At 43.1% G+C, this 17,231-nt stretch overlaps 1 protein-coding gene across 1 annotated transcript in view; it reads left to right on the top strand.

Moving 5' to 3' along the window:
* DPYD (dihydropyrimidine dehydrogenase) overlaps positions 1-17,231 on the top strand; it is a 1,498,502-nt gene that overhangs the window by 378,501 nt on the left and 1,102,770 nt on the right. The window contains exon 4 of the mRNA XM_040359980.1: positions 2,730-2,817. Coding sequence (XP_040215914.1) covers positions 2,730-2,817 — 88 coding nt within the window. The remainder of the gene's footprint in view (positions 1-2,729; positions 2,818-17,231) is intronic.

Here is a 17,231-nt window from a genome sequence, read left to right as displayed (position 1 = left end):
TGACGACTCGACTACGCAAACTCCCTCTACTTAGGACTACCGAAATACCAGATTTTGCATGTACAAGTGTCTTGAACGGATCACATTCAAGACACTCTGCCTCACCCACAAATGCGCACAAGGAAACGCTCCTTAATACTTAGGCGTGCTCCGTTCAACCCACCCAAACCTTCTCCAAAGCCCCAAATCTCACTACAAATCTAAGGGAGAACGTTGATTTGCAGTCCAAGGACCTCGGCTTTGGAATGCTCTACCCACGACCATTCGCATGGAAGAAAACCATTGGGCTTTTAAAAAAAAACTAAAGACCCACCTCTTCTGAAGGATCAGTACGACACTGGATGCAAAGTGCCTTGAGGCGATTCAGTTCGCATTTGTAGCGCTATACAAGTTACTCACTCACTCACTCAAAAAAATCATAAAAAAATTTATTTTAGTACAGAGTTACATGACGAGTAATTGTCATTCAAAATGACAAATTACTGAAATCTGAAAATTGGCCTGCGCAGGTAGGGGTACAAGTATCTGACATTGAGGTTAATAAACAATGGGCCGGATTCAAAGAGATTTGCGCATTTATTACGGAGGCGCAGGGCAACGATTTTGCCCTGCGCCCCCGCAATTTTTTTGTGCTGCCCTCGATTCACGGAGCATAAGCTCCGTAAATTGCGCGGGCGCGCCGGCAAAATGCCGGGCGCAAGAGCACGCAATTTAAATGATCCCGTAGGGGGCGGGAATCATTTAAATTAGGCGCGTTCCCACGCCCAGCGTAGAGTGCATGCTCCATCGGGAAAGTTTCCCGACGTGCATTGCGGCAAATGACGTCGCAAGGACGTCATTTGCTTCAAAGTGAACGTGAATGGCGTCCAGCGCCATTCACGATTCACTTACGCAAACTACGTAAAATTCAAATTTTGCGACGCGGGAATGACGGGTATACGTAACATGGGCTGCTCCTGCTAATAGCAGGGGCAGCCTTGCGCGAAAACCGCCGTACGTAAACAACGTAAATTGCGTACGCAGGGCTCACGCAACGTTGTGAATCGGTGTTAGTATGCAATTTGCATACTATACACTGAGCACAACGGGAACGCTCATCGCTAGAATGCAGCCTAAGATATGCGGGCATAAGAGCCTTATGCCGCGCTGATCTTAGGCTGCAGTCGGCGTAATGCGGTTCCTGAATCAGGAGCACTCGTTACGCCGGGCAAGTAAGCAATTGCGCTGTGTAACCTATGGTTACACAGGCGCAATTGCTTCTTGAATCCACCCCAATGTGTCAAACATTTGGGTGTTTTTATTCCTAGGTTACAGTCCTTTTTTTAATGAAGGGACCCTTAACTGGGGGCCCTCCTCTTGTCTTCATCATAGGGACCATGTACTTTGTCAGGGGTGACCACCCATATTGAGAACATGTGTCATGATATAGTTTGGGGGGGACATGTTTGTACCAACCTTTCCTGGCCAGGCAGGCCGCATGCTCAAATTAAGGGCCTGGTATGGATTTTTAGGGGGACCCCAGTACTTTTTTTGAGGATCCCGCTTATCCTTAGTCCATACCAGAATCAAAGGGTCTGGTATAAATTTTGAGGGGATTCCATGTAATGTTTTATTTTATTCTTGCTGTAGGATGAGAAATGTAATTTGCTGAAACCTACGAGCATTTTCCTTAACCACTTCCCTACCCAGCCATAGTAATATGACAGCCGCAGGAACACTCTGTCCCTCTGGGAGGCCGTCATATGACATGCTTGGCTTCCTGGCCCGCGTGCCCGGCGGCTACAATGTCCGTCATGCACCCGCGATTGCCAGTCACACAGCAGGGACTTGGATCTATGTGTTTACACACAGAGATCACACAGAGATCCACGTCCCTGGCTCTGTAACTTCCGATCGCGGGTACCTGGCGGACATTGCGGCCGCCAGGCACGCGCATCGGCACCCGAGGGATGCGGCATGCCCCCTAGTGGCTGGGAGGCCCGAAGACGGCAGAGCCACCTTGTGGACATCATATGTCTATACACGGGTATTGAAGTGGTTAAGTGCAACTGATTCAATAATTCTTTAATACTGATGGTAAACGCGATCTGTTCTTTGGGCATCCCATACCTCTTCCCCAACCAAGTTATATCCCCCAAATAAACAGACAAAAAAAAAAAATGAATTTCGGGCAGCAGGGTGTATATGGTGGATGATCGTAACTAGTAGCAACCATCCGCTACATTACTACATTATATTTTGAACAATGACAAAGAAGGAGAGGGAGTACCCACTCTAGTACTAGTAACTATTGCTGGGAGGTCTCAGCATTATAATCTCAATGAGATATAAAAAATAGAAGATAAGTTAGCCAATTCATAATGCATTTTTGACTGAAATATTACTTTTGGAATTATTGACCCTTTTAGACCCTATTAGAAGGATTAAACCCCCCCCCCCCCAGAGGAATAAAGAATGGTGTCTTGTACTGCATTTGTTTACAGAAAAAAAATCCTCTCAGTATGATGACATTCTACATTTATTTATTTTTAGCAAATATTGCTATTTTATAAGATTTAGTTGTACCTGGGGATGTGATGGCTATTATTGATCCTTATTTACAATCTAATTTGCTTCATGTAATTCAGTTGTTGAGTTCACAACCTCTTAGCTTTGATGGCTTCATACTTTCGCTGTAAAAGACAATGCTTCATAACACATATGATTTATCACTGCCTCTTATCTTTCAGATGTCTGAAATGTGCAGATGCTCCTTGTCAAAAGAGCTGCCCAACCAACCTGGATATCAAGTCATTCATCACAAGCATTGCAAATAAGGTAAACCCTGTGTGTATGGGCAGCATACATTCAAACACTTCCACTGGGAAATAATATAGAAAATATAAGTATATTGTACTGTATATAATGGACAATGCTAGGATTGATTGTCACAAGAGTTACAGACTTTTTTTTTTTTTGAGCATGGTTTAGACCAGTGTTTCTCAACCTTTTTCTAGTCGGGCGCCCTTAAAAAGTATTTTCGGTCTTGAGGCACCCCAGTCCAAGGCTTGGTTCATGTTACTGTATGTTGCAGAACATGTGCAAAATCGCACTTATTCCTGACACACAGACAAACGCTCCGATCTTTAGGAGTGTCAATTATTAATCGTACCTCACACATTGGAATACGCAGGGTGCTTAAAGGTGCTTAAACTCTTTACTACTACTTTTACCTACAGGTAAGCCTATAATAAGGTTTACCTGTAGGTGTAAAGAATATCTCCTAAACCTGTACGGTTTAGGAGATATTCCCCTCGCAATGCGCTGCTGATTGCAGCTGCGCATGCGCAGCTGGGATCCACGGCTAAAGGCCCGGCAGCCGCCGGACCTTGCCGGAATGAAGTCTCCTGTGCGCATGCACGGGAGTGACGACATCGCCGCTCCAGCCAATCACAGCTCTGGAGCCGCGATACCCGGAAGATGACATCTCGCTCGGCGTGGACCAGGTAAGTTCCCCACACCTCGTTCCAAGGTAAGTATTTCATAATGAGCTAGTATGCGGTGCATACTAGATCATTATGCATTTTGCCTTTCAGGTGTACAACCGCTTTAAGGTGCAGTGCAATTTAAAAGAAAAAGGTCAGGAACTTCTTTCCCTGCATTTTTGTGGGTAGGGAAGCCCATTGAAATTAATGGGCTGCCCTACATACTGCATGCAGCCACACAGATGCGAACCAAGGGTTTGTTTACATGTCAGGTTCAAGGGGCGGTAAAACCACATGGTTAAGTTGTTTTTACCACCCCCACCTTCTTCCCCTTTAGCTGCAGAGGCAGCAGCTGGGGGGTTATACATGCTGTGGCTGCAGCTGGAGGTATACAGAGGGTGAATGGGGCTGCACTCCAACTACCCCGCAACTGTGTGCATTGCACAGTTGCGGTGTAGTGATGGTGCATTTATGGGCTTAAAACAGGTGGTGAGGAGGCAACATATTGCCTCTTTACCGCCTGTCAAATGCCTCTGAAAAGCGTTCTGTGCATGGATTACTTTTAAGCAGAGCAGCAGTCCTTGCTGCTATCACAAACAAGCCTTACAAAAGCCGTTCTAAAGTTACAAGAATGAGGGGGGGGGGGGTCAGGATTATAAAGTAACATACACACACACACACATACCGACACATACAGACACATATACACACGTGCACACACACACATATATAGACAAATGTGCACACACAAACACATACAGATACATGCATGCAGATACATGCATACACACATGCATACACATACAGACACGTGCACACACACATATATAGACAAATGCGCACAGACACACGCATACAGACACATGCGCGCGCACACATGCAGACACACACATACATAGACACATGCACACACACACGCAGACACATGCACACACGCAGACACATGCGCGTTCACAGACACGTGCACATGCACACACATACAGACACATGCAGACACATACAGACACATGCACACACATACAGACACATGCAAACACATACACACACATGCACGCACACACATATATAGAGACACATGCATACACATACAGGCACATGCGCACACACAGACACATGTATAAAGCCCTTTTAAAACAAATCTAGCTTCTAACAAAGTACCTTTGCAGTTTCATCATTCAGTCGGGTACTGCACTCTAGGGGAATCAGAGAGCACGGCACGCTCCCTTGCACTTTACTTTCACTTTTGAGGCTGACGGAGCTTCTCACAGTGCCAATGTATAGTTCTGCAGGGGATTGAGAGATCGGGCTCATCTGACAGACCTTCTCTCCCGTGATCCGGCAGCACACCGTAGAACCTCTGATGGCACTCCAATGTGCTACATAGTTACATAGTTACATAGTTAGTCAGGTTGAAAAAAGACACAAGTCCATCCAGTTCAACCTCAAAAAAATAAACAAACAAAATAAAAAACACAATACAATCCCATACACCCAACTCCATACCCACAGTTGATCCAGAGGAAGGCAAAAAACCCCAGCAGAGCATGATCCAATTTGCTACAGCAGGGGAAAAAATTCCTTCCTGATCCCCCGAGAGGCAATCGGATTTACCCTGGATCAACTTTACCTACAAATCTTAGTACTCAGTTATTTTATGTACATTTAGGAAAGAATCCAGGCCTTTCTTAAAGCAATCTACTGAGCTGGCCAGAACCACCTCTGGAGGGAGTCTGTTCCACATTTTCACAGCTCTTACTGTGAAAAAACCTTTCCGTATTTGGAGGTGAAATCTCTTTTCCTCTAGACGTAAAGAGTGCCCCCTTGTCCTCAGTGTTGACCGTAAAGTGAATAACTCAACACCAAGTACACTGTATGGACCTCTTATATATTTGTACATGTTGATCATATCCCCCCTAATTCTCCTCTTCTCAAGAGTGAATAGATTTAGTTCTTCTAATCTTTCCTCATAGCTGAGCTCCTCCATGCCTCTTATCAGTTTGGTTGCTCTTCTCTGCACTTTCTCCAGTTCTCCGATATCCTTTTTGAGAACTGGTGCCCAAAACTGAACTGCATATTCCAGATGAGGTCTTACTAATGATTTGTACAGGGGCAAAATTATATCTCTGTCTCTGGAGTCCATACCTCTCTTAATACAAGAAAGGACTTTGCTCGCTTTGGAAACCGCAGCTTGGCATTGCATGCCATTATTGAGCTTATGATCAACTAAAACCCCCAGATCCTTCTCCACTACAGATCCCCCCAGTTGTACTCCCCCTAGTATGTATGATGCATGCATATTCTTAGCCCCCAAGTGCATAACTTTACATTTATCAACATTAAACCTCATCTGCCACTCAGTCGCCCAATTAGACAGAGCATTGAGGTCGGCTTGTAAATTGGAGACATCCTGCAAGGACGTTATTCCACTGCATAGCTTGGTGTCATCTGCAAAGACAGAAATGTTACTTTTGATCCCAGACCCAATATCATTTATAAATATATTGAAAAGTAAGGGTCCCAGCACTGAACCTTGGGGTACACCACTGATAACCTTGGACCATTCAGAGTAAGAATCATTAACCACGACTCTCTGAATTCTGGCTTTCAGACAATTTTCTATCCATTTACAAACTGATATATCCAATCCTGTAGACCTTACCTTACACATGAGCCGTGTGTGCGGAACTGTATCGAACGCTTTTGCAAAATCCAAATATATCACGTCCACAGCCACGCCTCTGTCCAGGGTTTTACTTACCTCTTCATAAAAGGAAATCAGGTTTGTCTGACAACTTCTGTCTCTCATGAATCCATGTTGTCTGCTGCTTAAATAGTTTTTTTCCTGCAAGAACTCATCCATGTGGTCTTTTATTAAACGTTCCAGTATCTTCCCAACTATAGAAGTTAGACTAACAGGTCTATAGTTACTTGGTAAAGACTTTGTTCCCTTTTTAAATATGGGCACCACATTGGCCCTGCGCCAATCCAGTGGTACTATTCCTGTCATTAATGAGTCTCTAAATATTAGATACAGTGGCTTTGAAATGACAGAGCTCAACTCACCTAGGATCCGTGGGTGGATGCCATCTGGTCCAGGTGCTTTATCCACCTTTATTATGTCTAAATATTTCTGGACCATATCACTTTTGAGCCATTGTGGATTTGGGGCTGTGTCACTCCCACCCCCATTTTGGACATGAGCTCCCCCATGCTCCATTGTATACACAGAGCTGAAGAAAGCATTTAATAAATTTGCCTTCTCTTTGTCCCCAGTCACCCACTCTAGATTATTTTGTAAGGGGCCTACATGCTCAGACTTCACCTTTTTATTATTAATATATTTAAAGAATTTTTTGGGGTTTGTCCTACTATCTTTTGCAATCTGTCGTTCATTTTGAATTTTTGCATCCTTGATTTCCTTTTTACATATCCTGTTATATTCTTTGTAACATTTAAACAACACTAGTGTTCCTTCATTTTTATATTTTTTAAAGGCTACTTTCTTATTGTTTATAGCTTTTTTAACTTTGCCCGTGAGCCACATAGGTTTTATTTTTAGCCTTCTAAACTTATTGCCCATGGGAACATACTTTGCAGTGAGGTTCCACACAGTCTTTTTGAAAAATTCCCATTTCTGTTCTGTGTTCATCTGTGTCAATAGTCCCTCCCAGTCCAAGTCCTGGAGAGCAGCCCTCATCCTTGGAAAATTTGCTCTCTTAAAATTTAGTGTTTTAATATTTCCTGTATGTATTTCCTGCTTATAGTTAACATTAAATGAAATCATGTTATGATCACTGCTACCCAGGTGTTCCTTTATCTGAACATTAGTAATAAGCTCTGCATGGTTTGAGATTATCAGGTCCAACAGAGCATCATTCCTAGTTGGGGCCTCAATAAACTGCACCATAAAATTGTCCTGCAATAGGTTTTTAAATTTTTGTCCTTTAACTGTCCCAGAAGTGCCATTAATCCAGTCAATTTCTGGGTAGTTAAAATCCCCCATTATTATCACCGTCCCAGCCCTTGCAGCCCTTTCCATCTGTGCAAGGAGCTGAGTCTCCACCTCCTCATTAACATTGGGTGGTTTATAACAAACTCCAATGATTAATTTTGAACTACGCACATCTGTATGCAGTTCCACCCATAATGCTTCAGCCTCACCACACTCTCCATCAACCAGGTTCTCTTTCACGCTTGCTTTGAGGTCACTTCTCACATAGAGACAGACCCCTCCACCTTTCCTTTTTACCCTGTCTTTCCGAAAGACAGCATAGCCAGGAATATTAATAGCCCAGTCATGTGAGGATTGAAGCCAAGTTTCAGCAATACCGATTACATCATAGCTCTCTGCTGTGGTACACTGGTTGAGAAATACTGGTTTAGACAAACTCGCTATGCAGTGTCATTTTTATACATTTAGATTTTTTGCGGCAGATGGAGAAAATTAAAAGTGTATATAAAATTGGAGTTGTTGCACCTAAGCATTAATCCAAATAAGTGCCTTCAATAAAATAAAAGGTCAAATATGATTGGCTGCTGATAGCAATAACGAGGATTTTTACTAGTTCTCATTTTTTTCCAGTTTTAATGAATCCCCATTATTGTAAAAGAATCCTAAAAATTGTGTTTGAAAAGTTCATACTTTTCAAACACGGCTTACTTAACAATACATTATATTTCCATGATGTGCAGATTCTTCACCCTAGTGGTTTATATACATACAAATTAGGTAGCATATCCCTGTGATTGCTTGTATTGAAGATCATCAGTTAGCTACCTGAGAACTCCAACAGACTTATGCATGGGTTGAATTCCGAAATAATTTTCTTACGAAAATCGTAACTAAGACTTTTCTTTCAAATTTTGCACCATTAGTGGGCTGCAACAATGGCCACTTTTTGTGCTGTATGAGTTGATGGAACCACATCAATCGGATCCGGATACACTAAGAAAACGATGGCTTGAACACATCACTTTAAATCAGAGCGGAGGGGGGTGGCAACGTCTTGATAGTAACTCCCAAGAGGTCAAACCGTATCCAAAGCACATAAAAGAAAACAAAGTCTCATAGTGTAATACCGTAATACTGGTGAAATTTATTAACGGTTAAAAACACTTACAATTCTGAAGAAGACAAAGGGCATCAATAAAAGGTGGCGCATGGCAGCAGCAGAGTCCCGACGCGTTTCGCAATAGTTTGCATCATCTGGGGTACACTCTGCTGTTGCTATATAAAATATGACCCCATCAAACCATTTCCTGGGCATGCACCCAATCCGAGATCACTTCCGGGTTGATTTGTCATGTAACATAACATATATATGGAGTTTGTTTAAAAATTACAAAACTAAAGAAGTGATGTATGTTAAAATTTAATTAAATTGTATGAAAAACAACGTTAAGGTTGTAGAACGTGGACACAAATATGTATAATGTTATGTGTGTCAGGTAATCATGTGACCTGTCATGTGAGGCTTGACCCTTCAGGCTGGCCAATGAGATAAAAGTGAATTGATCTCTTATAAAGTAACCTACAGGGTATCTGCAAGACGGGCCCAAATAAACATTATGTAACTTTAAAACATGTAATGGAGACCAACGAGCAGTAAATAGCTGGATCGCACCAGACTATAAACAACCTGTAGGGGGGGGGAACTGTCGACACGTAGTGTCAGCATAGAAGGATATTTGTACGCCGTGTAGGGGCGGAGCGTGACGTCAGAGACGTGACTAGCGTCATCGGATGACGCTAGTCACGCTCCACCCCTTTATCTCATTGGCCAGCCTGAAGGGTCAAGCCTCACATGACAGGTCACATGATTACCTGACACACATAACATTATACATATTTGTGTCCACGTTCTACAACCTTAACGTTGTTTTTCATACAATTTTATTAAATTTTAACATACATCACTTCTTTAGTTTTGTAATTTTTAAACAAACTCCATATATATGTTATGTTACATGACAAATCAACCCGGAAGTGATCTCGGATTGGGTGCATGCCCAGGAAATGGTTTGATGGGGTCATATTTTATATTTAAGCATGGTAGCAACAGCAGAGTGTACCCCAGATGATGCAAACTATTGCGAAACGCGTCGGGACTCTGCTGCTGCCATGCGCCACCTTTTATTGATGCCCTTTGTCTTCTTCAGAATTGTAAGTGTTTTTAACCGTTAATAAATTTCACCAGTATTACGGTATTACACTATGAGACTTTGTTTTCTTTTATGTGCTTTGGATACGGTTTGACCTCTTGGGAGTTACTATCAAGACGTTGCCACCCCCCTCCGCTCTGATTTAAAGTGATGTGTTCAAGCCATCGTTTTCTTAGTGTATCCGGATCCGATTGATGTGGTTCCATCAACTCATATAACAGCCTATATTGACCCTCTAGGCGTACGCTTAACAGGGTTCAATATCTCTGGTAAGCCTCCCCTCCTGGTGGTGGTCATCCCTTCACATTTATTTATTCATCCCACCGTGGTGTTTCTAATTGTTCGTCACAGGAGACCATTTCACAGACGGTGTTCCTTTCCAGTGATTCACTGCTTTTGGATTTATCATACATGGACTTTATATTCGTGTTCACATAGTTTTATGATTCAGTTCACTTTATTATTTCTATCAATATCACTTTCTAGCGCCACTTTTATTGTTTTCGTATATTTTTCACTTTCTTGTTTCACTAGATTGTTTGTGGCAGCTTTTTACACAGATAGCGCAGATTTATGCTTGTTTTTTTGTATTTTCACTTTTTGTGCTGTAAATTTGAGTAATCGGGCATGTTGGAAATTTTTATCTTCATCAATAATGGGAGAAACGTGCAAGAAATACAATTAAAACAAATTAATGTGCATGAGCTGTGACTTAGAAAGAAAAGAAGATTCCCAACCATGAACATTTTTCTATGTGGCAACATGAGGTAAAAGTGAAGGCTTGGTTGGTCAAATTTTGAAATCAATGGTGGCACCATCAGATCACAAAATTTCAGATTTTCGAAAATAAATAAATTGGGAAATTAACCCATTAAGGAGTCTATAAAGCAGCAAATGTAACAAAAATTACCTTATCTCCCATTTAATACACCTGGAATATTCTTCACCATAAAATGTTTGGATGTAAGTTACATTCACTGCTTACCTCTAAAGTATATGTCCAGGAGAAATCAATGGTTTTACATTTTTTTTCAGTCTCAGTTGTACATTTTACAATATGATCTTGATATTAAATCCAGTTGTCTGTTCGCCTTCAACCCCCTAATTCTGATCTGTTGTTCTTACAGTACACTTCTTTTTGAGGCTGGGTTCACACCTCCGACGGATGCGGCTCGCAGCAAGGGCCCGATTGGTCCTTGTCTTGGTTTCAGCAATGAGCCAGGGACACATTTTTTGCCTGAATTAGACCCTGAAACTGAGCCAAAGACGCACAGCCACTCCGCAGCCCCATCAGAGATATGTGAACTGGCTCCATAGAGAGCCGGTCACAATCTCCTGCCTTCTGCATAGCTGCGAATCCAGCCTGAAACCTGTTTTAAGGAAGACTGTTAATTTGATAATATGATACTCCCCGCAGACACCACCCACTGTGGGAGGGTATTCCACATCATTATTGATCTGACAGTAAAGGACTTCTTACGCAGTTTAGGGTTTAACTTCTCTAACTTCATTGAGTGTCCACATGTCCTGTTCCGTAACCTGAGGCTGAATAGTATGGTCCCAATGCTAGAATCACTATTGATATTTGTATATCATATTACCTATTATGCATCTCTTCTCCAGATAATCGGTTTAATGTTTGTAGTCATTCCTCCTAATGGAGGTCCTTTAGCTTCCTTAATAAGCGTTGTTGCCCTTCCCTGGACTCTCTCCAGTTCCAGCACAGCCTTCCTGACCACTGGTAACCAGAACTGGACAGCATACTCAAAATTGACCACGATTGAAGTGGTAGAATTATAGTCTTATCTCAAATACAGTACCTTTATAATGCACACTAATAGTCTGCTATATTTGCTTGCTGCATCTTTGAATTGTATGCTATTACCGAGCCTGTGATCTACTAGAACACCCAGATCTTTGCCATTCTGGATTCCCCTTAACTGTTTGCCGACCAACGCACGACGATATAAGTCGACAGCATGGCTCACACAGGCAGAAGGACGTACCTGTACGTCCCATTTAGGATCATGGCATTGTGGACGGGCGCACGACGCAAGCTCCGTGAGCCCGAATGCGGGTCCTGCAGACTCAGTCGCTGCGGGGATACTTGCGATCATCTCACGGTAAGGAAGAATGGGGGGATGCTGATGTAAACAAGCATCTCCCCACTCTGTCTAGTGACAATGACAGTGATCACCGCTTCCTATAATCGGAAGCGTTGATCACTGTCACTTTTTGTCACGTGTAGCCCATCCCCCCATCAATAAGAATCACTCACTAGGGCACACTTAACCCCTGGAGTGCCACCTATTGGTTAACCCCTTCACTGCCAGTGTCATTTTCACAGTAATCAGTGCATTTTTATAGCACTGATCGCTGTAAAAATACAATGGTCCCAAAAATGTGTCAAGTGTCCGATGTGTCCGCCATAATGTCGCAGTCACAATAAAAATCGTTGATCACCGCCATTACTAGTATAAAAAAAAAATATTAATAAAAATGCCATAAAACTATCCCCTATTTTGTAAACGCTATAACTTTTGCGCAAACCGATCCATAAACGCTTATTGCGATTATTCGTTTTTTTTACCAAAAATATGTAGAAGAATACGTATGGAAATACGTGAGGAAAAAAAAGTTTTTGGGGATAGTTATTATAGCAAAAAGTTAAACGTATTGCTTTTTTTTCCAAAATTGTCGCTCTATTTTTGTTTATAGCGCACAAAATAAAAAACGCAGAGGTGATCAAATACCACCAAAAGAAATCTCTATTTGTGGGGAAAAAAAAATGTAAATTTTGTTTGGGAGCCACGTCGCACGACCGCGGAATTGTCAGTTAAAGCGACACAGTGCCGAATCGCAAAAAGAACTCCGGTCTTTAAGCTGACAAATGGTCCGGGGGTGAAGTGGTTACAATTTTCCTAGTCAGTAACTTTTTTTTATATTTGGCCCAAGTTCATGTCTTTACATTTTTAAACATTACCCTCCGGAAGATTTACCCCCTTTATGACCAGGCCAATTTCTTGTGATACGGCGCTACATTACTTTTACTGACAATTGTGCGGTCATGCGACACTGTACCCAAATAAAATGTATGTAATTTCTTTCCCACCAAATAGAGCTTTATTTTGGTGGTATTTGATCACCACTGCAGGGGTTTATTTTGCACTATAAACAAAAAAAGGCTTTTTGAAAAAAAAAAAACTAAATAATATTGTTTACTCTCTGCAATAAAACATATCCATTACAAAAAGAAAAAAAAATCTTCATAAATTTAGGCCAATGTGTGTTCTACATGTTTTTGGTAAAAAAAAATACCAATAAGTGTATATTGATTGGTTTACATGAACGTTGGAGTCTACAAACTATGGGATTTATTTATGGAATTTTTTGACACTTTTGCAGGAACCAGTGACACCAATACAGTGATCAGTGCTAAAAATATGCATTGTCACTGTACTAATGCCACTGGCTGGGAAGGGGTTAAACATTTAGAGCGATCAAAGTTACCTGTGTGCTTTGCCAGTGTTTTTTATGTACACAGTGTGGTGCTTTCACTAGGGGTAGAGATTGATTCTAGTTCCTGTTTAGCAGAGACACAGAATCTTCCCTTCCTCCCCCTTGTCAGAACTGAGATATGTCTTGTTTACATAGGCATACTGTATCTCAGTTTTCTGTGTTTTACTAACATGATTAGGTGGGTGCCGGATAGGGTGACCACGTGTCCCGGATTGCCCGGGACAGTCCCGCATTTTGCAGGTCTGTCCCGGGCAACTTCATTCCAGGACAATACAGTGTCCCAGAATGAAACTGACACAGCCACCCCCCAGGGCCAATCTGATGCCCCCAAAAAAGGCCGCCACATCACCGCTTTACTCACTGACAGTACTTGTCCTGGCCGGGATTGCCTGGAGGAGCACAATCCCCGCCCCCTGCTTGTTGTTCATCATAAATCCCGCCTCTTGTGTCCAATCGCTGGGCTGTGATTCGTTACAGCACAAGCTGATTTTTGGGAAGGGGGGTGTCCCTGAATGGTAGTTTGGAAATGTGGCCACCCTAGTGCCGGAAGACATAGAGTCCCCTGGACCGACATATCAGCTTCTGCTGCAAACTATCACAGCAGAAGTGGCCCGCTGGCGCGCTCGCCCCCTGCAGGTGGAGATGCAAAATAACGTGTGTGTGTAATATATATATATATATATATATATATGTATATATATATATATATATATATATATATATATATATATATGTGTGATTCTACCCACAACTGCCACACTGTAGCAGTAAAAGTGCTATAGGGCTGGAGAAGTCATATTGATCTAAAAGTAGCCACAGAGAAAATCTGTTAGCTTCAAAAAATACAAAATCTCATCATGGCACTGCTAGAGGATGCAGTGACCCCAAAGTAAAATAAATTAAGATAGTAAGCCTTAGCATCCCAACCGTATGGTAGACTCACCTTGTATCTAAGATAGTACAGTGTGGCTGTTTGCGAATGTCGGGTGGAATAGGGACTGATAGAATTACTGGGCACTATATATGTGTATTGGTGAGTGATAAAAGATTGCAGACGACTGGGTCAGAATAGCCTGACCTCATGGGGCCAGATCCATGTAGCCTGGCGCATTGTTGCGTCCGGCGTAGCCTATCTCTGATGCACTACGCTGCCGTAACTTTCAGCATATTTTCCTTATCCTCAAAGAATTTGCGCCGTAAGCTACGGCGGCGTAGTGTAACATTGGCGGCGTAAGGGCGCGCAAATTTAAATGGATGTGATGGGGCGTGTTTTATGTAAATACGTCTTGACCCGACGTAAATGACTTTTTTTAACGGCACATGCGCCGTCCGTGGGGGTATCCCAGTGCGCATGCTCGAAATTAACCAATGCTTACGACGTGAACGTCATTCTACGCAAAGCCCTATTCGCAAACGACTTACGCAAACGACGTAAAAAAAAATTTGACGCGGGAACAATGGACATACTTAACATAGGATGCGCCTCATATAGCAGGGGTAACTATATGCCAAAAAAAGCCTTACAGAAACGACGTAAAAAAATGCGCCGGCCGAACGTACGTTCGTGGATCGCCGTATCTAGCTAATTTGCATACTCAACGTGGAAATCGACAGGAAACGCCACCTAGCGGCCAGCGGAAATATGCACCTTAGATCCGACGGTGTACTAAGGCCCCGTACACACGACCAAACATGTATGCTGTTTCAGCATACATGTTCGGTCGTGTGTAGGCGCGAGCGGGCCGAATTCCAGCAAACATTTGCCCGCCGGGCCTTTTCCCAGCAGACAAATATTCCTGGACGTGTTTTAAAACCGTCCGCTGGAATCCTGCCCGCTCGGACATGTACGGTTGTCAGTACAGACCTACTGTACATGTCCGAGCGCCCGTCGTCCCTCGCATGCGTCGAATGACTTTGACGCATGCGTGGAAGCCTTTAAATGGCAGGCCCGCCCACGTCGCAGCGTCATCGCCGCGTCATCGTCGCGGCGACGACACGGACACGCCCCGCGTTTTGTTTACGCGCGGACTTCTGTATGATGGTTAGTACAGCCATCGTACAGAAGCCCTCTGGCAGACATGTACGGTGAAAACGGTCCGAACGACCAGTTTCATCGTACATGTTTGCTCGTTAGTACCCGGCCTTAGACGTACGCCAGTCGGATCTAGCACAGCTTCAGGCGTATCTTGTTTTGTGGATACAAAACAAAGATACGCCGGAGCAAACTAGAAGTTACGCGGCGTATCAATAGATACGCCAGCATAACTTCTTTGTGGATCTGCCCCATGGTGTCTGCAAAAACACAACATCCGCCCCAGGTGTGCCAAACACAGCAATTCTCATACTGGGGTTGGCGCATGGTTGTGACATTATCTCATCTTCATGCGTCATCGGCTATTGGGTAAGCTGTGTACTTGTCTATGGGGAAACTCTATTGCAACCGGGGGACACAGAAACATAGCACTGGGAATGTAAATGACGTTACAAAGGCTTGCATAAATTAGATAAAAAATGGGATCACATCAAGGCTGGTCAGATCCATGCTGATGGCATGTACAGCTGAGACAGGACCAAAGCACTGAAATAGAAAATACAGGAAAGAGTATGTAGATAATGAAAATGAACAGAAAAAATGAATAGGGATAAAAGGAATAAATTGAATAACTGATAGAGAGAGCAGACTCAGGGAGGCAGGAAAGCATCCCAGATGCTTGGAATTACAAGGAAGGTATAGTTTCAGACAACTGGTAAAGTGCCGGTAGACTAAGGGAAAACCTATCACACACATGGAATCAGTATAAACATGCGAAATACAACAATTGTACAGATATACAAGCATGATACACTGTCATGCCCTACAGTCGAGCAGTATCAGCTCAAGACGTGCATGGAAATAGAATATAGCAGAAGATTAGTACCAGCATAACCTATCAATTTTTGAACCCGGGTGGTGGGGACCCTGGAGTGAGCTGGGGAGGGAAAGGGCAAGGCAAAGCAATGCAAGCTAATATAAGCTAATAAAGTTCCAGACCCCGGAGACGAAACCCTCAAAGGGTTTGAGGAAGATTGTCTCATTGAGTCCATGAAAAGGAGGTTGCATTTAACCTAAAGATCCATCGCTGTTCCCGCTGTAGCAATATTTTATTCCAGTCACCCCCCCCCCCCCATCACTCCAAGGTGCACCCTATGCAGTATTAAGAATTTATTGCATGGAAAAATACCACCATGAAAGTCCGTTACAAGGCGTCCTAGTGGTAGGTCTAGATTACATGATTAGATGCTCACAATGTGACAATATGCTGTATGCCAGAATTCAGTTTTTGTTTTGCCTACATAGAAGCATGTGCATTCGCACGGCAGGAGGTAAAGCTTTGATCTAAGGTAAGTATTTTATAATGAGCTAGTATGTGATGCGTACTAGCTCATTATGCCTTTGTCTTACAGTTTTTTTTGTGGGTTTCGGTTTACAATCACTTTAAGTGCTGCATGTCCATGTGTAATTTTCTTGGCGACAGGTTACCTTTCCTTTAAAAACTTAAAGCTGAATTCTAGGAATTAAGACACTTTGTAAATAGTGAAGGCACACTATGGGCCAGATCCACAGAGCAAGTACGCCGGCGTATCTACTTATACGCCGGCGTACTTTCAAATTTCCCACGTCGTATCGTTGTTTTGAATCCTCAAAACAAGATACGACGGCTTCTGGGTTAGATCCGACCGGTGTACGTCTTCGTACGCCTTCGGATCTAAGATGCAATACTTCGGCGTCCGCTGGGTGGCGTTTTCCGCGTCGGGTATGCAAATTAGCGATTTACGACGATCCACGAACTTATGCGCGGCCGTCGCATTTTCTAACGTCGTCTGTAGTCGGCTTTTTCCGGCGTATAGTTAAAGCTGGTATTTTTCGGCGTATACATAGACTTGCCATGTTAAGTGCACGGCTGGAAATTTCGGGACGACGCATGCGCAGCTCATTCGGCGCGGGGACGCGCTTCATTTAAATGAAATCCGCCCCCAATTCCCCCAATTTCAAATCCGCCGCTAGAAATACACTACGCAGCCGTAACTTAGGGCGCAAAATCGCTG

Source organism: Rana temporaria, chromosome 7 (genome assembly GCF_905171775.1).
Source record: "Rana temporaria chromosome 7, aRanTem1.1, whole genome shotgun sequence".
NCBI lineage: Eukaryota > Metazoa > Chordata > Amphibia > Anura > Ranidae > Rana > Rana temporaria.
This window is presented reverse-complemented; position numbering and strand designations above follow the sequence as displayed.